We start from the raw sequence: 23,279 nt of genomic DNA on the forward strand, positions 1-23,279 counted from the left end.
GTTAATCTTGGCCCTTAGTAACCTTTTGGTTCTATTTCACTTCCACCCCCGCCATTGCTGTAGAGAGTAGTGCTGGAGCTGCATCTAAGTGAAGTATCTAGCTTAATTGGTTAGGGGTAGTAACTGCCGCAATAAGCAAGCTCCTCCTACGCTTATTTGCTCACCCAGACTATGTAATTCAGTCCTTGTTGGTGTTGTCTGAATATAAATCATATTTTCTTCATTCCCCCCCTGCCGTTGAAGCAGTGAGCTATGCTGGATATGCAGTGAATGTGAAATATCAGGCATTATTTGGTTTAGGGTAGTAACCGCCATAACAAGCAAGCTACTCCCCTCTTTTTTGTGAATGCAAATCCTATTTTCCACATTTCCTCTTGCCATTGAAGCATAGAGCAATGTTGGAGTCGCATTAACTGTGTGTATGTTTATTGAATAAAGGTATTATCTCCAGGTAGTAGCCGTCATTCCCCTAAGCCACCCCCATGCCTCTTCTCTTCATTCCAAGTGGACTCTGGCCATCCTGCCAGCCGGGCAGTTCATTCAAAACTGATTAAGAAGCAGTCAGGGTTCTCGCCTGAAGCCATCTTAAATGCTACAGAAGATAGCGGGGTAGGCCGTGCTAATACAGTTTGTGCCAAATGTTTAAACGGCTCTTGTAGCACTTGCTCCTGCACATATTGGTTCTGTACCACCTTTGTAGCTGCTGTTGAACTTTTGTGAGGGCCTGCAGTAACTGCTCCATGTGCTCTTCCTAGAGGGCCATTGCCTTGTTCAAGAATACAAAACAAAAATCTCTCTCTCTTGTCTTAAAGGAAGGGGAGGAAAAATAAAACCTTGCCTGTCTGGCTCTGATTCACTACTGGTCCCCCATCTGTTCAGACAAGGCTATCTCCCATAGCTTGTTGTACTTAACACTTGGCTGCCAATGTAGCAAAGCAAGGCCCCCCTACACCCCCCCAAAAAAAGTTTCCTCCTTTTTTTCATTTTTTTCTCTTGGCGTGGGCCTCTAATATGTACTGGCACTTACAGCAGATAATCCCACCTTTGCCACTATATCTGATACCGGTGGCAGCAGCCTAGTGCTGGAGGACAGAGCAGTCTTGACTCAGAGTTTGTTTCACAGAATCCTTTATTATTTACACCATAAGCAGAAAAAGACCTGCTTACCTCAGCAGTGCTTACACCAAAAAACAGTAGCAATCAGACATAGGCAGTCTTGTAATATTCTCTCCTGCTTTCAGCTCCCTGGGGCCTGTTCCCCCCCTGGGCCTGCTCTCTTATTCCCCTGCCTTGTGACCAGAATTTGCTTCTGGGCTGTGCCTTAAGGTGGACCAGGCTAAATTCTGGTCCTGGTCTTTTAAGGGGGTCCTTTACAGTGACCTAGTTTGTGAATGACAAGCAACAGGATTAAAATTAGTCACTAAAATTGGGGTTAACTGTATGTTAATCTAAATCATTAATGACTTCTTATCTTGAAAAAATGTCCTCCTAATGGATTGTCATGGCACGACCAATAGTCAGTAGGGACCATAAGGGAATTTGAAAAGATCCTTGGAGACAACCTGAGCAGAGGCAGAACCACCCAAAGGCACTAAGAAAGGCTTGCAGCAGTAGGAGCACTGGTGTTTAAAAGCCCAAACCATAGGTACAGAGAAAATGTTAGCAAAAAGAGTGGCATCATTGTGCCAAGACTCTACAAGGGAGGCGACTCACCTAAAGACCCACAGCTCCTAAAGAGGAGAAAAGGGAACCAACAGTAGTGGCATGAACAGAAGGCTCCTACAGAGGAACAAAAGGCACCTTAAATAGTGGCATAAGCACCACAAGGCAGCTTAAAAAGCAAGAAAGCAGCAGCAACAGTGGCATGAGCACACAGAGTCCCAGGGAGAGAGGTAAAGCAGTGGCAGGCACATTGCCTATGGAAAGAGGTTTGTCCTTTTACGTGCGTACTACTCTTACTCCCTGCTCTCACACACAACCACACGATCATTGTGGAGGAGACTGTCACACACACACACACCCAGGCAGCGACTTTAGTGCGCACAGGCACATGCTCTCTTGTTCAAAAGCATTCCACTCGGCTGCGCCTAGTGAGAGGCTGGCAGTGGGACTGTTTTATTTTGGTTTTTTCCCCCACAGATGACGACACAATTTATGGAAAAACAGCACACAACAGTAGCATGAAACATCGTAAAGCATCTAGAAAGGAACAAATGGCATCAACAGTGACAAGAACACCACAAGGCACCTACAGAGCAGCAAAGGGCACCAACAAAAGTGGAATGATCATAAGGCACCTACAGAGCAGAAAGGGCAGTAGGCCCCCCCCCCAATCAATAATGGCACACGCCATCACAACTTTGTTCTGATATATTATTGTACACCGCTTTTGAAAGTATCTGAAAATCAGTACATAAAAATAAAATTGCCCTAAGACACCTACAGAGCAACAACGGGCACCAACAATAGTGGCATGAACACCACAGCGCACTTCAAGAGCAATAAAGCAGCGGTAACAGTAGCATGAACACAGTGAGGCAAAGTGAGAGGGGTGAAGCAGCAGCAATGGCACTGCCTATGGCAAGAAGTTTCTCTTTTCACAAGAGTGTACTCCTCTTACTCACTACGCACACGCACCAGCGTGCAGACAGTTTATGGAAAAACAGCACACCACCACATGCGCACAGGGTTTACAAACTCTCCCACTGGAGCATGTAAGTCAGAGAAGCAAAAATTCAAGCCTAGCTCCTTTGCTGTTTCCCTAGTCAGTGCACATCTGCATCCGGTTTGAAAATCTCGGTCCGTATCAGTAGTAATACACCCACAAAGAGAGTTCACAATGCAGCACTGCTCCGTGCAGACACTGGAGGTAATTTTAAAAGGATTTACACGTGTAAATGTAACATACTATCGTAGCGATTTTAGAAAGCCATTTACGCGCATGAAGTGCACTTGCACGTGAATATCCTACGGAATATTCAATGGCACATATTGTGGCAATTTTCAAAAGCCCACTTACTTGGATGAAGTGTATTTACACGTGGGTAAATGCTTTCTAAAATCAGGCCATTACAGTTTTCCTTTTGCACTTGGCACAGGTTAATACCAAACAGATACATAGTACACCCAGTAACGAAGCATGTGTCTGCAGAAGGGATTGCAGAGCTAGATCCCGCCTTAACTTTTCAAGTCTTCTCAGCTCAAAATCCTACCCTCTCTCCCACCCAGCTGCCCAGGACAAGATGAAATGATAGCTGGCTTAAACCTCCTTTCACTTTAAGCTTGAAAAATAAGAGGAAATCACTGTCAAATCTATGCAGGTACCAGCTAGGATAGGCAGGTTAAAAAAAGGTTTCATCTCTCTTCCTTGCCACCTGGTTCCCAGGCAGTTCAAGGTCATGTGACTGGTTGCTAAGCAATGTGCTTAGTGTGCTAGCAGCTGACAGCTGCCTTGACAAGAAACAAACCTTTGTAATTTTATTTCTTCCATAGATTTTAATGGGAAATGAAAACAAATGCAAACAAAGTTTTGGTTGTTTTTTAAGGTACTGGACCTCTTGTATTCGTTTTCCAAAATCCAAAACGAATATGTCCGATTCAGTTCAGATTTCTTATTCATTTTAAACAAATGTACATCACCAGAGCCAGCGTTTTGGTAGGGGGTGCTGGGCGGTACACCCAGAGCACCATGACCTGAGTGGGACCCTGGGCACTGCCAGTATCATCCATCCCGCGGCGGATCACATCCTGCCGAATCCAAAGACAGCCCGGCCGGCCATGATGGATTCTGTCGCGGCCGAAGAAAGGCCTAGTGGGCTGCAGCAGATTCCATCCTGCTGTAACCACAGCAGACCGGAGAGGCCTGGCATGGCCGTGGCACATCCAAGCCCACCGTGGCCAAAGCGATGCCCAGTGGGCCACAGCAGATCCCATCCTATCGTAGCCGAAGTGATCTGGCATAGGCGCAGCAGATCCCAACCTACTGTGGCTGAAGAGAGGTCCATCATGGCCGGAGAGGCCCAGGGGGGGAGGGCAAGATTTTCGACCAGGGCGCCATTTTGTACTAAAGCCGGCTCTGCACATCTCTAATAAATAATTATTATGAGATCTCTATATCTGTGTGTGTCTCCCCTAATAACTTGTTTAGTGCTCTAAGCACACCAAATTTTCAGGACATATCAGGTGGAGGTGATGCATGAAGATTCTGGCAGGATTTTCTTTTTTTTTTTTTTTCCAGAACCGTCCTGTGTGGATCCTGGAGGGGAGACTCCTTTAATACTGGGTGGAATTTCTTTTTATAATATTTGGCTTCCTGCAGAAGTGGCCCACTTTAATATTCTCTCTCTCCCTCTTATCTTTTCTCTTTCAAACGTCATCTGCTATTCAGGGATTTCCTTTGCCAAGTTTAAACCCTATTCCTTTTGCTAGGAGTTTTGAGGGATGCTGTTTAGCTGGTATCCACATCTCCAGCATCAGCAATCAACAAGCAAATGAAGTTGTGACTTTCATCTACAACAGTGGTTCCCAAACTTATCCTGAGGGACCCCCAAACAGCTGGGTTTTCAGCATATCCACAATGACTATGCATGAGATAAATTTGCATGGCCTGCCTCCATTGCAGGCAAATTTATCTCATGCATATTCACTGCAGATACACCGAAACCCCAACTAGCTGGGGCTCCTCAAGGATAAGTTTGGGAACCACTGGTCCAGAGAGCTAGATATTGAAGAACAAGAAAATAATGAAAAACAAAAACTTTACTCGTCTCGCTAACCAGATCTGTTCAATGATGAGGAGACAGAATAGGGTCATATTCTTACAGTCTCTTTCTCTTCAGGACTGGATTCTTTTACTGGATGGGGGGGGGGGGGGGGAATGAATTTTTTTCTTCAGTTCCCTGAGGGGCAGGGGTGACACTGTATCCTACACCTGGGGGTGATATTCCTTGCATTGCCACTGTCAATCAACCACACAGGAGACTCAGATGGAAAGTCCAAAATGAAGCTTTACAGTAAATATACTTTCAAGTCAATGGTTACAGTACACATGCGTTCTTATTCCCATGATGGCTTTTACAGTTCTCAAACTCTATCTGTGCAAGAGTCTCATTACCAAGGCAGGGAAAACTCTCACCCTCCGAGGCATGGATAAATGAGGTTCCCAGATAGACAGGGCAGGAAAAACCCTCCAAGGGGTAAAAAAATGGAAAAACAGTCTCTGCACAGAGTCCAAATTTTCCTCTATCCCCAGGGCTAGGACTCCAAGTGGGGGTCCTCAATAGATCTTAACTTTGATCGTACTCACAGTTCTCCAATGTCACAATCAAACTCTCTTTATCTCCGAATCCCACGATGGAAGGGATGGACACTGGAACACAAGGCTCTCGCTGTTCCTTTCTCTAGGGCAGGAAAGGGGCAGCAAATTCCTCCTCCCAGTTCTTCTAACCAAAACTCTGTTCCCAAAACTGAATAAAAAAATCACCAGATCTCTGCAGCGAGGCACCACCAGTCCTCTGTCTTCACAGAGGTGGCAGAGATGCAGGTCTTCCCTGTCCCAGGCTCCCCCATGACCTCTCCCCCCAAGCAACGACCAGGGGTCTTGCAAGCTTCTTACAAAAAAACCCCCCAACAATCCCAACACAACCTGGGATTCAAACCCAACCAGCTAGTATGTGGACTGGAAAGGCAAATCCCCCAATCTTTCTCAGAGAAAACAGGCAGGGCTTGCCTGAATCCTAGAGGTAGGCCCAGAAATCCAACACAGGAAAATCCTCCTGCACCTCCTCTATAAATTTCGAAACCAAAAGTGTACTGCACCCTTTAGCTCTCAGGAGAGAGCTCCTTTCATTATCTACCCAGGGGACAGCCATCCCAGCTCCCTCAAAAGGAGGGGCTGTACCGAATGGTGCCTCCCCCCAAAATCCATCTCTCTGTCCGTAGCTAAAGGAGTTATCAAGGCAATGAACCCCAGTGGGTCATTATGCTTCTTTCTCTAAAAACATTCTTCCCTCAATAATACATCACACTGTTTTTATCTTGGAGAAATCTCTTAATATCACAATTAGTTTGTTCTGATTTCAGAAAGGTATTTAAGTTGTTGGGTTGTTTGTTTGTTTGTTTTTTTAAATACTTCGATGAATGGCCAGAACTAGGCCTGAAACTTTAGAAGAAATATGAGCTCGAATAAAGATAAACCATTTGAATATTTTGAGCATTTACTTTATTAATTTCATTTGAATGTATAGGAAGTTCTACTTCCCAGCTCCTTAGTTTATTGTGAGTATGCCATTAGATGGAAATTATTCACATATTAGTATAAGAGTTCCACTGCCAGAAAATCTTTCCCTAGTAGAATAAAGGGCTTAATGTGAAGCTCAAAATACTTATTTTGATCTGTATAACACAATAATTATATTTCAACACTATGAGGGGTTCTCAAATATTGAAACCAGTGTCGTTGATTGAAATTCAGTGTGCCACATATCAGTTACCACCCAATGCTAGCTGGAATGCAGGAAGCAAACAGGGGTGCCACAAGATGACAGCTGACATTTTTCCATTTAGTCTTCAGATGCTGCCATTCTACAGAGATGGCACCTATGTATACTTACCACACTGCCAATGAGCATTGTCAGCAGTAAATGTTAAGTCTGTATGTAAGATTCTGGTTTGATCTGAGCTGCCATTAGGATTTTAAGGACCTCAAGATTTGCGTGTGACAGTGAATTTGAATAACCTTAATCCCAACTTTATCATCAATTGTTGCCGGGCTGAAATGTCAGCTAGATACAGGGGCAACTGGCTATAGATCACGGGAGACAAGACTACGGTAACTTGTGAGCTAGAGGGAGTAGTATTTACAGAGTATTGGTAATGGCTGTCCATTATTGTATAAGATTTGAAATTTAGGTATTGTTTTTCAGCTGCAACTTAAACCTGTATACCCAAACTGGCTCTACAGTCAAGAGTGGTTCATCCATCTCTGAGTAATATGGAAACTATGTTAATCTATGCCTCACGGATGCTTTGGCAATCAGTGATGTGAAGAATGAGTTAGAATCCATTTATGTGTATGAAACAAGTGGTGTGAGGAACAATAGTAAAATCAGAAGTACGACACAGGACTAAAGAGTCATCCCATTTCTCCATGCCCCGTCATCACCTCTTTGTTCATGACAATCTGTTACTCTATAGGCAACCTCAGCAATGGTCATGACATCCCAGACTAAACCAAGCTAAAGGAACATGTAAAAAGTCTTGCACTATCATAAAGTGAAATATTCCAAACATGGCACATGGCCCAAACATAATTAGTACAAAATATTTCATATTTTAATCAGCACCAACTTAGTACAAACATAATTTTCTTATAATGTGAATGTATTTAGGAACAAACCTGGGTTCCAGTAACAATGAGGCATTAGGCATGGAGGAGGCACTTGTTCAGTTGGGAAGGGCATATGATTGAATCTTTGAAAGATACCCATACCCCTCTCCTCCCCGGCACCACACACACACACACAAATTATCTGCTAACCATAAAACTAACAACACTGCCTTCTCCTTAACCCAGTTACCCTCAAGAGAAAGATATAGTTCTGGGGTGGCCAATTCTGGTCCTCAAGAGCCACAAGCAAGCCTGGTGTTTAGGCTATCTATAATAAACATTCATGAGATATATTTGCATACAAATCTATCACGCATATTAATTTTGGATAACCTGAAAAAGAAACCTGTTTTTGGTTCTGAGGATCAGAGTTGGCCACCTCAGCTGTTGTTTCAATCAGAATCCATTTGTTTTCACTATGGAACAGATGGCCTATACTTTTTCCACAGATACAAAATGGGGGAAACCCTCTTACTGCATTTGTTCTAGAATCTAAGAGCTATGATATCATAATACCTTTACTTGATGGTGTGTCAAGATCTCCCCAAGTATGATGTAACCTCTCAACACCACTGCCACCATACCTCTACTGTTTCTTTTTTACAATAAAATAATAACTGTAAAATATTCTTGATTTTGGTCTTTGATGTTTTAACTCAGTCGATGCTGTATATTCTGTTTCTTTTTTCCACTTTTAACATTCCTCAGAATACTGCCTGGCTACATCATGCAATCCATCCAGCACCTTTAGCTGAACTGCTGCACTATCAAAATGGAATAAGAAGCCATACAGCCAATGACTTCACGCGCCTTCATTTCTACAAACACACAATGATGTCATTAGTATGCAACAGTTTTCACTGTTCATTGGAGGGGATTTAAATTATTTTCTGTGGGTTGCAATAACTTTTTTTCAATATTATAACATAATTTTATACCTAGATGGAGGAAAAATTATGAAAGTATATTTGGAGAAAAAAAGGCTTCCTTTCTCATCATCACTAGCTCCACAGATGTGCAAATGGAGGCTGCAGAGGACCTGCAGTGCTGTTATAGCACCACATCATAAGTCTGTGACCTGACTGGCCAATCACATGCAATGTCTTCAAATGTTCTAGAATCATATAACAATGCTTTATTGTTAGGTGTGTCACATTATCTATGATGCAGGCAGCCAAATGGAAATACAAGCCTTGAACAAACAGTTTCATAAGCGATAGGACTCCAAAATCTCAGAACTGCTCTCATATGAGTCACTATGGACGGGTGCCATTTGATAAAAGCGTGTTATGTGCAGCTTCAGTGGAGAGGTGTGTCATTCCTAATTCATTTCTTTTTTGTCGGCTTTCAGCTACTGACACTACAGATGATACTGGGATAGTTGCCAATACATATAACTTGGGCCAGCTCTAGCAACAGTGCAACACACTGTCACATGGAGGACTGGAGATAATTACCAGCTTGGGCATCTACTCCACAGGTTGGCTAGGGACATGGACAATAAGAAGGCAGAGTTTACTTACTGAAAAAAGAAGGAGCACTGGGAACTGCTGAATCAGCAATAAGTAACACTGAAGAGCAGGCATTAGATGAACCCTGTTTGGGAGCGGTGCCTTGTTCTTTGAACCCTAGGAAGTCAGTGCTGGCCCTGGCGTTCTGTACTGGAGCAGTGGATGAGAAAGACAGTGGGAACAAAGCCTAAGCACACCAAAAATGATGCATTGGCTATGAAACCTCAGGCCCTTGCTGTTTTTCGGTAACCATGTATGCTGAAGTGCAGGAAAGGCTGACATGCAAGTAATAGCGGTTAGTGCATTGACCAAGATTGAGGAGAAGTCCTTGGACATGAGTTCAAACCCCCCCCCCCCCCCGCTGTCATTGATTCTCAACATCACCTCAGACAAGACATCCATGTGCCTCAAGGACTCGGTAAAAAAATACACAAGGCACTTGTCTTAAAATCAGACTTTTGCTGTCATTAAAGAGTAGAAACACAGACTATGATGGCAAATAAAGACTGCAAGGGCCAACAAGTCCATGTATTTTCCTTTCCTATTGCAATTTCACAGATCTCTACTTGATCAGCAACATTACTCTCGTTCCCTCACTGCTAAGAATTGTCTGTACTTGTCCCAAGCTTTCTTGAATTCCAATACTGTTCCGAGCATTCACTTCCGTTTCTATGAAAAAATATTTCCTTATGTTGCACCTAAATTTACCTACTTTCAAACTCATAATATGATCCCTTGTTCTAGAACTTCCTTTCCTCTGAAAAATGCTTGCCACTTGTGCAATTCTACTTTTGAGATATGTGAATGTCTCTATCATATCCCCTCTCTCTACATTATGCAGGTGTAGGTCTCTTATTTCTCCACTCACAGAGCTCATGGTAGCCTTCCTCTGCACTGCCACTACTGTCTTTATCTTTCTGGAGATGCAGCCTCCAGCAAAGGACACAGTCCTCCAATTGAGGTCTCACCAATGGTTTGCATTCAGGCATTGTAGCTTCCTTTTTTTATGCTGGTTATACCTCTCTCTTTGTACTTTAGCATTTAGTCAGTGCTTTGTCACAGTATCTGACAAACTTGAGATCATTAGATATGATCACCCTGAGATCCTGCTCCTGTTTAGCACACACACTCTTCATCGTGTGCTGCTTCCTTGGGATTCTGCATTCCAAATGCTTGACTTTATGTTTGCATTAAAACTTTGCTGCTAAGCTCTTGACTACTCCTCATTTTTTTAGACTCCATCTACGTGCCCACTCTATTGCAGACCTTGCTATCGTCTGCCAAAAACCCCCCCAAAACAAACGAATGTAACCTGTCAGACTGTATAGTGTACAAAATACTGAACCTGGCGATGTGCAGGCCTCAGTGGACATTCTGGCTGGGAATGGACTAATAAGGAGGAAAGAAAGCTAATAAAAGGAAACAGACGATGAACAAAGCGACAATTTCCACATCTTATTAAATGGACGTTTTAAATTATTCCAAAAGTAAGTAATAAGATAAATACATAGGGTATAGTTATATTGCAATAAGAGAAGCTTTAAAGGTTTCCCCTGACCATTTAGAGCACATGGTGTTAAAATGTATTTAATGTTATGATGGTTTTATCTTTGTGTGTTATTTTATATTGTATTTTGCTGTTTGTGTTTTATTATACACCACTTCGGGCAACCTTTTGAAGGACGAGGAGGAGGGATATAAATAAATGAATGAATGAATGAAATGAAACATTTGGTGGTGGTGGGTGTACTGGATATAACCATAGCACAAAACAGCTGGTTGGCTTACTTGTCTTTCCTTATCTACATCAGGATTACAGTCTCTGGGAATCTAGCAAACCTCCCTGGAACTGTGGTTCCTTCCTGGCTATGATGAGAGTGGGGACAGCTGGGGAATTTCAACAGCACTTTGTTCTCTGTCTCCCCTACTGGACAGGGGATGAACACATGGCAGGGGTCAACATTTCAGGACTCTTCTGCAGCTAACGGTGCCACTTGGGACCTCAGGCCATCACCCAATGAGGAATATAAAAATATAAAAACCCCTCAAAAATAAGAATTTCTCCATTGTCATATTCTAAATTACAATTATAGATTCACCAACTTGCAACACAATCCAGGATAGCAAAAATACCTTCACAGTCAAATTATCTTCCCTATCTGACTGCTATCTGTGGGGACAGTGTGGGCTAGGCCTTTATCAAAATGTAAAAACTTAAAATTGTCTTCTCACGTCTTAAGCATTCTTAGATTCATAGTCCTACATTTTTTCAATGAAATAAACCCACAGAACTACAAATCCCACATCATCTTGAATTGGGAGCTTAGAAACAAAACAAAAATAGAGAGAGGTAGATTTCAGCGGGCTGGTGAGATGGACATTACCTAAGTAACTGTTCTTGGATATTCAGCAGCATTTATCCAGATAACTCTGCCATTGAATGCGCCTGTCTGAAGTTAATCAGATAAGGTAATCTGAGTATCTTTAGGACAAATGTTTTTCTGGCTAGATTTACTGGGCGAACTGTAGCCAAGTAGCACTGAATATCAGCGCTCACCAGCTACAATTTAACCATGCCCCTGAAATGCCTCCATCACTGCCTCTTATATCTGGCTAAATTTTGTCTGTGTAAATCCTTACCCACAAAAAATTTTGCCAGGGAATGGGGGGGGGGGGGGGGGGGCGGAGGGGAATTTTCAAATCTCAGACTTTGTCCAGGTAACTCCAAAAGTTTCCCAGACTAGACCTTTGAATATCGACCTCACAGCATCTTACTGGCTAAGTATGTCCATGATGACTCTGAGAAAGCTGTGTCTCTGAAACCACTTGCTGTCAGGTGTCAGGGACTACACTGAAGGTCCTTACAGGTAATATATAAGACCAGAAGTCGATAACACGACCTTTTGTGAGACCTGGAGATAGTAATTTTCTGGGAGAAGGCTGTTCTGGCTTCCACAGTGAGACATATTGCTGTAGGCACATTTACAGTGATCTGTTATGGCACGCTGTACAGTAAACCTACAATGTAGTGTTATCACAGTGCAAACTCTTGCCATGGGGAGGGTGCACACATCCTCAGGGCAGTGAGTATTCAAACACCCCCTCCAGTCTTTCACAGAATTTCCCTCCCCCCCCCCCCCAGTTTTCCCAGAAGATTTTGTGCCCCCCCAGTCCTTTTGCTTCCTGTCAGCTGGCATTGCACAGGGTCCCCATAAAGCACTCACTGTCTTTCCCTCCAGTCTTGCACAATATTGCCATCCCTCCAGTTCAGTGTCCTCAAACCTGGCTCTGCAGCCAGTTCCTGGGGTCCAGTTTGGCACGGATTTTGCGCAGACTCTGACGCCCTGCTGCCGGTCGAGCAAGAGAGGTGCTCTCTGAATCTGGAGTGGAGCTGCCGCTGCTGCTGCTGGAGCTGCTGCAGGGCAGGATAGCTACGCGCTTAGGGACTGCAGCCTCAACTTTCAGAGCACGCTTCTTGAGGGAGGTGAGCTTGGCATCCAGGGACAGAGTGCGGGGGCGGCTCCAGGCATGATCCTTTGGGTGCCCAGCGGAAGCACCCTCTTTGGCAGTCCCATTAGGAGCCAAAGCTTTGCTTGGACGGGAGCGATTCATGCAGGGACTGGCACTGTAGGCACTATCGCAGTCTGAAGTGATGCTAGCAGTGGACGAGGTCAGGAAGTTTCTGCAAGCACTGGATTTGGAGGTGCTCTCGAAGAAAGACACCCAGGCTGGCGGGTCCAGACCTCTCTGTAACTCAAATTCCTTCATTCTCTTGGCCAGTATATCAGTGACTGTGCCGATGTCATCAGTTGCGTCAATAGCTGAAAGCAGAAAGAAGGAAATGTATTAGAACTAAGAAACATCTGCAAAGATACTACACACAACATAATGTTATACCAGTGTTTCCCAAACACTTCACACTCAAGGCACACCTACATTAACAAAAATGTTTTGTGGTATCCTAACCTCCACGAAGCAAGAACTGCAGACATGGAGGGGACTCACATGGCTAACAGAAAAGCTACAGAAGCAATGAACACCCCCACCAGTCTCTCTTCCACATTTTAAAACAAAGAGAGAGAAGGGGCTAAGACACATGAATCCGTCACGACACACCAGCTGTCTCAGATGATGGAAGAAGCTGGCATGGTGCGGGCAGCCGGCTCACAGGCCAATACAGTAAAGGTCGCGGGAGAGCGGGCGAGCGCCCGCTCTCCTGTGCGCGCAATTCAGGGGGGACAAACATGCAAATTAGGGCCCGCGGTAAAAAGAGGCGCTAGGGACACTAGCGCGTCCCTAGCGCCTCTTTTTTGACGGAAGCGGCAGCTTCAGTGAGTTTGACAGCTGTCGCTCAATTTTGCGTCGGTTCTCAAACCCACTGACAGCCACGGGTTCGGAAACCGGAAGCCGGCAAAATTGAGCATCCGGTTTTCAACCCACAAGCCGATTTAAAATTTATTTATTTTTTAAATTATTTTAAACTTTTAGGACCTCCGACTTAATATCGCCATGATATTAAGTCGGAGGGTATACAGAAAAGCAGTTTTTACTGCTTTTCTGTATACTTCCCCGGCAGAAATTAGCGCCTACCTTTGGGTAGGCGCTAATTTCTGAAAGTAAAATGTGCGGCTTGGCTGCACATTTTACTTACTGAATCGCACGGTAATAACTAATAGGACCATCAACATGCATTTGCATGTTGCGGGCACTATTAGTTTCGGGGTGGGGGTTGGACGCGCGTCGAAAATGCACTATTACCCCTTACTGAATAAGGGGTAGAGCTAGCGCGTCGAAAATGCACGTCCAAACGCGGGGTAACAGTGCGCTCCACCGGAGTGCACTGTACTGTATCGGCCTGTCAGTTAGCTACCTGGACTGCCACATGTGGCTGCCAGCGCTAATTCACTGGGGCTGCTCTCAACATTCACAGTGGGCGACATCCAGGACTCAGTGAATGCTCACCCCATCATACTCAGCCTGAGGATAAGACAGAGGCTTGAAGGACTTAAAGACAGGGAAGATGAGGAGTGGTATGTGCAGCATCTGCTGTACAAAGCAGGGCCTGGTAATCCAAGCCTTGCAAGCTGCCCATTAATTATCATTCTGGAGCTCTTGCTGTAGCTAGGAAGCAGCATGCAGGATTACAAAAAGGAGGGGCTCAGAAAGGAATTCCTATCAGTCCAAAAGCCACTGTTGGTAGTCTCTTGTTGCTGCAAGGCGCTGAGAGCAGAGCCCAGGTGCTGGTCTAGATCTGAGCATTAGGCAATGGCGTCTTTTTCCATGGCCCACCTGATCAATGCTAGAGGCACATCGGTGGGGCCACGGCGCACGGGTTGGGAAGCACCGATGTATGCAACGGCACTCAAACGGAAAGCTGTGATTATGCAGACGAGACCACGTGATGCTTGGGTGTTTTTTTACTAAATCGGGGAGGCGGGTTACAAATATGTTAAATAAGAACATCAACATGATGCTCCTTCAGGGATCTCTCTCTCTCTCTGATTAGCCAATTGCTACTTGCTGCTGTTGGAGTCAGGGCACCAGGCTAAGTTCTTATAAAACCTGCCTGTTTATAATGGTTGTCTCCCACAAAACATGCCATTTGATAAGTACAGTACGTCATTCCTGAGTGTGCTCATGGCAAGATCAATCTTACCTCAACTCTGAGCTGGTAGAAGGCTGGAGACAAGCCCTGGCATATTATTCACAGCTAAGGAATGTGATAATACCTGGTCATGGCTGGTTGCTCGTGTAATTAACACCTGGGCAGTGCAAGTGCTGCTACACCACTTTCTACTGTGGCTCTTACTGGAAGAGACTGGGACCTTTACAACTGTAAGGTTCCTCACAGCTAATGCCGAGAAAAGAAGCTGCTAATCAGATCCCAGTAGCTTGGACTCTAGGAACCCCTCTACCTGATTTGCTGAATAATGGCAGGGCCAGGGGGTGAAATGCAGAGTAACAATCTCCTGCTGCATGGCTATAAGATGTATTGAGCTCAGAAGAACCCAGCAGTGTGCAGTGAATGCCTCAGAGGGAGAGAATTGCATCCATCTAGTCCCATCATATCTAGGGCAAACATCTCCTGCTTATGGTTTGCAAAAGAGATCAGGGATTATATTTACTAAATATAGTAATTCATTTAAGGAGGGGCTTCAGGTTGGCTCTCATCTAAAAAAAAACAAAAAACCAGCATAGTAAGTAAGAATAAGCTACACATTCACTCACTTTTTTTTTTTTTTAAACATTCAGAAAATGTTTTGGAGTGTAAAACCTGGCCCGGAGTTTCCTCACAATCCAAGACCCAGTCCAACATTTTATTTCCCTCTCCATAGACTGATGGGGTGTGTGCATCACATTTTGTGGGTAATTCAGTACGGGCTTATTAACAGCACCCCTGCCCCCAAATCCCCAAGTGGGCATATGCTCCTCCCCCCATCGCCCCACGGATACGGAGACAGCAGCACACAGCGGCTGTTATCCTCGGAAGTCCCTCGTGAAATGAGGGAGGCGCAGCAGCAGCAGCAGCAGCAGCAGGCTGATAGGGATGGCAGAAGCAAGGCCTAAGAGCAGGTTTCCCCCAGGCACACAGCAACCTTTTCGTTTTACTTATATCACGTCTCAAGACACCGTCCTTATTCCCAGAAGAGACAGGGCGCGGCGGTCATTAACGGGAAACGGGCTTCAGAGCAGGCCTGCTAGGCCGCTACGTTTCTAGACCTTGAAGCCGTGGAGTTTGCTCTGGAAAATCAAGAGACTTTGGGGACCAGCTGAAACTACATCATCTACCCCTCATCCCAGGAGAAGGGCTGGGGGTGGGGCTTAGAACACGAGCCCACACCTTTCTCCGTACCTGGGTCTATTCCCCCCCACCCCACCCCATCCTTCCCAAAGCCAGAGAACCATCACCTGTCACTGTAATAGGAGGAGAGCAGAGCCCGAATCTCAGCTGAGACAGCATTATCCTGAAGCAGCAAACCCTCGGAGGAAGAGGGTACAGCAGGGCCAGTAAGAGCTGGTGCCATGAGAGAGAGAGGCAGTGAAAGGGAGGAAAAGCGCACAGAAAACAGGGGGAACGGCAGGAAGAGGAATAGTGAAAGATGGAGGGAATGAGTCAGAGTATAAAAAAATAAAGGAAAATACAGAGAGAAAGAGCAAGGCAGAAAGATCAGAGAAGATAAAGACAGCAGGGAAGAGAATAAGAAAGGGAGAAAAGTAAAATCATCGATGAGAGGGTGAAAAACAGAAAGGGTGAGAAATGGTTATGGCAAGAAAAGAGAAAGCATGGGGGAAGTCGAGAGAAGGAAAAAAAAGACAGGAAAGAGACAAATCAGAGTAAAGTGTTAGGGAAATGCAGTCGGAATTAGTTAAAATTATTCAAGACACACACAACAGCATATGTTAGCAGAGAGGAAACAGGATCGTAGCCCCTTGGAGACCTATCACCCCAAAGAGAAGACAGGAGCACATTCTCGGAGGAAAGACAAGTCCCTATTTCTAGGGAGATCTATCCCCCCAGAACCAAGGGACCGTATCCCCAGCGAGAGCTATCAGCCCGGAGAGTAAGAAAGCATGAGATCCCTAAAAGATCTATTCCTCCCAGGCCATAGAGAGAGGACAGTCAGGGGGGGCCTGGGATGTTGCTTACTCCCTAACTCTAGGATGCGCTACTTATTCCTTGTGGCACTAGGGCTGCGTTACTCTGTTCCTGCAGCTCCCGCTTGCATCTCTTCCATTCTGGGAACAGAATGGTACGTTGGAAAGGGTGAAGAAAATCCCAACAAGAACACCAAAGGTCTTCTCTCTCTCTCTCCACCCACCTTTCCATCCTGGGAACATTTCCAGAATGCAAATGCCCTTCGCTCTTCTCTTCACTTCCACCCATTGTCTACCGGCCAGCTGTGATTAGCTGGTGCTTGCCATGGCTACCTGGAGGGGTGGAGCCTGCAGGCACAGTGCAGCTTGGCCTGTGGCAGAGCTACCTCCCTGCCCTCCCCAGAGCAGCCCAGCACAAGAAGACAAGTTACCCATCTCGTGGTAGAGAGAGCCCTGCTTGGAGAGCGTAGCTGGCAGTTTTCGAGGCGATGGAGTCTCGATCTTCATCAGCTCGTCGCAGCACTGCTTCCACTGGCCTGTGGGAGGAAAGCAGCCCAAGCAAAGTCATACAGATGGATGGAGAAGCCAATTAAAGGGTAAAAAGAAGGAAGACAGGAAAGCTTGTTCCACGTGACAGAAACAGCATCGGCTGGGGAGGCCACAGATCTAGAAAGCCTAAGAGCGGACACATGTAAACCACTCTGTATGCAGGACACAGACATCAGTGTAGAAGATCCACTCCCTACCCCCCCCCCCCCCCCCCACCGACCAGCCCCTCTTACAGGATAACTCCACTGCATCATTCTATACCAGCCTTGTTCCCAGTGTATCACACTTCTTTCAGGCCAACAGAGAAAAGAATAAATTAGGAGGAAAAGAGAATACAGAACATACACCAGGAGGAACCATCTACTATATCTGAGTCTCTGGAAACCTCCTGAAAATCTAATATAGCTCAGTCTCTGGGAAACCTCCTGAACATCTCCAGCAGGACTCTGAAAATCCATGAGGAAGGAGGAGGCAACATGAAGCAGCATCTGCTGCATCTCCCATACCAGTCTCCAGCCCAAAGATCTTCCTGACAAGTCAGAACGGTGGAGCACATCTGCACAGAGTGTGAAGGTGAGCCAGGAAAGCACTGCTCCTTGTCCACCCCCTCCCCCCCCCCCCCCCCGTCCCCTCCATGAAGCAAACCTCAGTGCCCAAACAACTTGGTCTAGGCCCCTTTGATCCAGACATGCAAAGGCCTCTTAACTCTTGTTCTCAAAGAAGTGTTGTTGCTCTGATGCCTGCTGTGTCGTGATGAGTAACATAGGGGTCCTGTCTGTGCACAAATGCTACGTCATGTTAAAGGTCATGGGGATGACACATCACCACAGTTAAAGGTTAATATCACACTACGGTTTGTCTAGAAGAACCGATCCACTGTGGTGTTTAGCACAACGCTGCCTCATGCAGGGCCAGCAACTTGCGAATCCTCCTCACAAGCATGTTTCCCCCCTACCACTATTGTTGAGGAGGTTCCATTGCTTCTCAAAAGCTGAATAAGGAGGACTCCAGGGCTTCTGTCTAGGCAGCAACTGCGCGATACTGCCAGAAGTGAGACCTGGGCCGGATACCCTGGGGCAGGGCAATGGAGGCAGGTAGGATGATATAATTTAGATTCTCAAACTAGGGGTCTGATCTTACAGGTCAGCCTCTGAAGATTTCCAGGCAGATCACGACATGATGCTTAGGATGTTTTTAACATGGGAAGTGATGAACAAATGGTTTTAAATAAATAAATGTAAATAAATTCAATATATGAAGCAGGACAACAGACTGCAAATTCTTTTAACCATGCACTGGTACTTGAAAGCCAAGAGAAACAGCGCATGTTTTGTTTTTAATTTTTGGAATCCCTTCGATTGTGTGGTGGTGAGTCCTGCAATGTCATTAAACCTTAACAGGATGACTTTCAAATGGTGTGCAGAAGGCTTTATTCGCAGATTTACATACATTTTCAAAGGAAGTCTAAGGGGGCCCCCTGCTGGCCTGTAGAGGAACAGTACAGAATGTACAGCAGGAAGATACATGCACACTGACATTTGTGGCAAACCCTAGCAGTGAATCCCCATGCTAGTGCAGTCTTTTGAGACACCAGTCAACCCTTGGTTTGGCCTGCAACTCACTCATGTCATAGAAGTGCTGCCAGAAGGCCTCCATCCAGCGCTGCAGGTCTGCACGGCTCTCTGCCAGCAGCGTGTGCGTCACCTCCTCACCTCCATATCGGTTTGTAATGGACACACTATGCACCTTGTTTTTCGGATCTTTCTCTGTCGCTCGAATGCGTGTTTCCTGAGAAAGCAAAGGGTGCAGAGAGGCACGTCTCAAGAACAGTCAGCCAATACAAAACCACACAGACACACTATTCCAGAGGCAGTCGGACACAAAATCTCCTGGATTGTTGCTCAGTCCGAAGGTTATACACACTCACTCAAAGTAGGTAATCACAAGCACCCTGAACAAAATAGTTTATACATACATCATGCAACTGCCTGACTTACCTCTGTGGTACTCAAACCAGTTCTTGAGTCCTTCCCCCACCCCACCCCACCCCCTCAGCAGCCAGTTGGGTTTTCAGAATATTTTCTAATGATTTTGCATGAGATATGTCTGCATACAAATATATCTCATGTATATCCATTAGCAATATTCTGAAAACTCCTAGGATTGGTTTCAGGATCACCAACTTATCATCTTGGCAAGCGTGTCACAATGTACATCCTACACACTGGTATCTCATTGGTCTGTGTTGATAATGATGTCATAAATAATAATACATAGAGCATTTGGATATTAACTTGCAGAGATGCTTATTTTTGGACTGTGACAATCATGATCCAAAAAAAAACAAACCCCAAACTATAGCAACACAATTTAAGAACATAAGAACATGCTATATTGGGTCAGACCAAGGGTCCATTAAGCCCAGCATCCTGTTTCCAACAGTGGCCAATCCAGGCCATAAGAACCTGGCACGTACTCAAAAACTAAGTCTATTCCATGTTACCTTTGCTAGTAATAGCAGTGGCTATTTTCTAAGTCAACTTAAATTAATAGCAGGTAATGGACTTCTCCTCCAAGAACTTATCCAATCCTTTTTTAAACACAGCTACACTAACTGCACTAACCACATCCTCTGGCAACAAATTCCAGAGTTTAATTGTGCGTTGAGTAAAAAAGAACTTTCTCCGATTAGTTTTAAATGTGCCCCATGCTAACTTCATGGAGTGCCCCCTAGTCTTTCTACAATCCGAAAGAGTAAATAATGTTTATAATTTCTGGACTCAAAGCCAGGGCCCGATTCACATCTACCCGTTCTAGACCTCTCATGATTTTAAATACCTCTATCATATCCTCCCTCAGCCGTCTCTTCTCCAAGCTGAAAAGTCCTAACCTCTTTAGTCTTTCCTCATAGGGGAGCTGTTCCACTCCCTTTATCATTTTGGTTGCCCTTCTCTGTACCTTCTCCATCGCAACTATATCTTTTTTGAGATGCGGCGACCAGAATTGTACACAGTATTCAAGGTGCGGTCTCACCATGGAGCGATACAGAGGCATTATGACATTTTCCATTTTATTCACTATTCCCTTTCTAATAATTCCCAACATTCTGTTTGCTTTTTTGACTGCCACAGCACACTGAACCGACGATTTCAATGTGTTATCCACTATGACGCCTAGATCTCTTTCTTGGGTGGTAGCTCCTAATATGGAACCTAACATTGTGTAACTATAGCATGGGTTATTTTTCCCTATATGCATTACCTTGCACTTATCCACATTAAATTTAATCTGCCATTTCGATGCCCCAATTTTCCAGTCTCACAAGGTCTTCCTACAATTTATCACAATCTGCTTGTGATTTAACTACTCTGAACAATTTTGTATCATCTGCAAATTTGATTACCTCACTTGTCATATTTCTTTCCAGATCATTTATAAATATATTGAAAAGTATGGGTCCCAATACAGATCCCTGAGGCACTCCACTGCCCACTCCCTTCCACTGAGAAAATTGTCCATTTAATCCTACTCTCTGTTTCCAGTCTTTTAGCCAGTTTGTAATCCACAAAAGGACATCACCACTATCCCATGACTTTTTACTTTTCCTAGAAGCCTCTCATGAGGAACTTAGTCAAACGCCTTCTGAAAATCCAAATATACTACATCTACCGGTTCACCTTTATCTACATGTTTATTAACTCCTTCAAAAAAGAGAAACAGATTTGTGAGGCAAGACTTGCCTTGAGTAAAGCCATGCTGACTTTGTTTCATTAAACCATGTCTTTCTATATGTTCTATGATTTTGATATTTAGAACACTTTCCACTATTTTTCCTGGCACTGAAGTCAGGCTAACAGGTCTATAGTTTCCCGGATCGCCCCTGGAGCCCTTTTTAAATATTGGGGTTACATTAGCCACTCTCCAGTCCTCAGGTAGGTTACAAATTTTTACTAATAGATCTGAAATTTCATTTTTGAGTTCCTTCCGAACCCTGGGGTGTATACCATCTGGTCCAGGTGATTTACTACTCTTCAGTTTTTCAATCAGGCCTACCACATCTTCTAGGTTCACCGTGATTTTGTTCAGTCCATCTGAATCATTACCCATGAAAACCTTCTCTGATATGGGTATCTGCCCAACATCCTCTTCAGTAAACACTGAAGCAAAAAAAATCATTTAATCTTTCCGCGATGGCCTTATCTTCTCTAATTGCCCCTTTAACCCCTCAATCATCTAAGGGTCCACTGACTCCCTCACAGGCTTTCTGCTTCGGATATATTTTTAAAAGTTTTTACTGTGAGTTTTTGCCTCTATGACAACTTCTTTTCAAATTCTCTCTTAGCCTGTCTTATCAATGTCTTACATTTAACTTGCTAATCTTACGCATTATCCTGTTTTCTTCTGTTGGATCCTTCTTCCAATTTTTGAGTGAAGATCTTTTGGCTAAAATAGCTTCTTTCACCTCCCCTTTTAACCAGGCCGGTGATCGTTTTGCCTTCTTTCCACCTTTCTTAATGTGTGGAATACATCTGGACTGAGCTTCTAGGATGGTATTTTTTAACAATGTGCCAATTATAGCTACATATTTTGAAAGAGAAAACTACCTATCGTAGTTTCTCTAAGAAAGCTAGCTACAAGGTACATGTGTAGCTTGTATCAATGTGGGCTCTTGGAAATCGCCTCCCCCAGTAATGAGCCGGATGCTCTTGGGCCGTCATACCTTGTTTACTGCAATGGTGAATGCTGGCTCCACCTTGGTCTCGGCCTCTTCACGCCGTCGGTAGCAGAAGAGCTTGGAACCCCGCAACACACAAAACATTCGCACCCAATTCTGGTGCTCCCCGACTAGTTGCTGCAGACATAGGAGGAGAGAGAAAAGAGAACTTTCTAGAACATTCTGTGGGAGGGAATGTTCATTCCCCACACTTTACACATGTGTTTCTCAACAGGATGGAGAAAAGGGTGCACCTATCGGACCAGTTGAGAACATTCCTTTTCTATAGCTGCTCCAATGTTCTGGAACTCTTTGCCACAGGAAGAAAGTTTTAAGATGTTTAAAACAGATTTGAAAACTTACTTTTTGAGGCAGGCTTATTTGTAGCTGTTCTCTCAGCTGGTCCTGTTTTGTTTTGTTTTAATTAATTTTGCTTTATTTTATTTTCGTTCTGCTTTTTATTTTATGTCGTGTTGTTTTAATGTGTGATGTATTAACTTTTATGTGTTTTTTAATTTCATGTGATGTCTCGTAACTTGTGATAAAATAATAATATTAAAACAAAAATTGTATTTGATATTATGTTTGTTAACATGTGTACATCGCTTAGAGCCTTGTTGCATAGGCAATTAATACATTTTTAATAAAAATAAAGATAAAGCAGTGAAGGTTTACATTGTTTACCTGTGCTGGTTTGGTGCAAAAAGTGCACCACTTCTCTCACTGCATTTTTCTTGTGAAGGAGCACTGGATGTGGCCTAACTGAACTATTAATATCATTCCACTCTTTTTATCCCTGTTTTCACATTGGCTGACATTCTTTATCCTTCCATACCAGTGAGCTCGCAGGGAAATCCTATATAATACTGAACAATACAGTGCTGGTGGACACTAGAAGAGGTCACTGCTGCTGCCTCCCCATCTAGCTACCTCCTATACGTGGCCTATGAATACCTATCCTATAACCCACCTACACTTTACTGGACAGAGGAGGCCCACAAACCATTCAGTACCACAACTAGAGTCAAACAGCAGGCTCCATCCTCTTATTTTTCTTTCAGTTTGTATTTATTTTAAAAAATTTGTTCATTTGTTGTCACGTATTACTAGAACTCATCATCCTGTGGAAACATTTTGGTACATTCCTTAACGTACCAAATCCTGTCTTGTACTAGGATACATTCATTTGGAGGCACAGGAAGCAGAGTCTCAACGGCGGGGGAGGGGGTAGAAGCTGAGGAGCTGGTCACAGGGGAGTGGAAGCTAAATCACATGCTGTGCATTGGTAGAGCTGCAGCTTTGAAAACACAGAACTGGTGAAACTCTCCTCCACAAGCACAGGCACTCATTTGTTTGTGCATCTGACTATGAATGGAGTCTGGACTGCTACATTTGCAGTTACTGTTTCTGTACACTCTGTCGCCTTCTCTTACAAAGAAAAGAGTCACTGATATTTCATTTTGGCAGCCTACACTTGCAGTTCAAAGTTTGATTGCTCTGTGCCCAAAATCCATTTTTATGC

At 44.3% G+C, this 23,279-nt stretch overlaps 1 protein-coding gene across 5 annotated transcripts in view; it reads right to left on the reverse strand.

Annotated features, from left to right (window-relative positions):
- Positions 1 to 1,124: 1,124 nt before the first annotated feature.
- Positions 1,125 to 23,279, reverse strand: part of RTKN (rhotekin) — a 161,733-nt gene continuing 139,578 nt past the window's right edge. For 4 of the 5 annotated variants that reach the window (XM_029595489.1, XM_029595496.1, XM_029595504.1 and 1 more), the window contains 4 exons: positions 21,764 to 21,895; positions 18,666 to 18,831; positions 16,926 to 17,030; positions 1,125 to 12,719 (listed from right to left, as the gene is read on the reverse strand). In XM_029595489.1, the coding sequence (XP_029451349.1) occupies positions 12,175 to 12,719; positions 16,926 to 17,030; positions 18,666 to 18,831; positions 21,764 to 21,895 (948 nt within the window). In that variant the 3' untranslated portion in view covers positions 1,125 to 12,174. Of the gene's footprint in view, positions 12,720 to 15,807; positions 15,914 to 16,925; positions 17,031 to 18,665; positions 18,832 to 21,763; positions 21,896 to 23,279 lie in introns of all 5 variants that reach the window. The other variant, XM_029595525.1, reaches the window with a different exon arrangement.

Source organism: Rhinatrema bivittatum, chromosome 1 (genome assembly GCF_901001135.1).
Source record: "Rhinatrema bivittatum chromosome 1, aRhiBiv1.1, whole genome shotgun sequence".
NCBI classification, from domain to species: Eukaryota; Metazoa; Chordata; class Amphibia; order Gymnophiona; family Rhinatrematidae; genus Rhinatrema; species Rhinatrema bivittatum.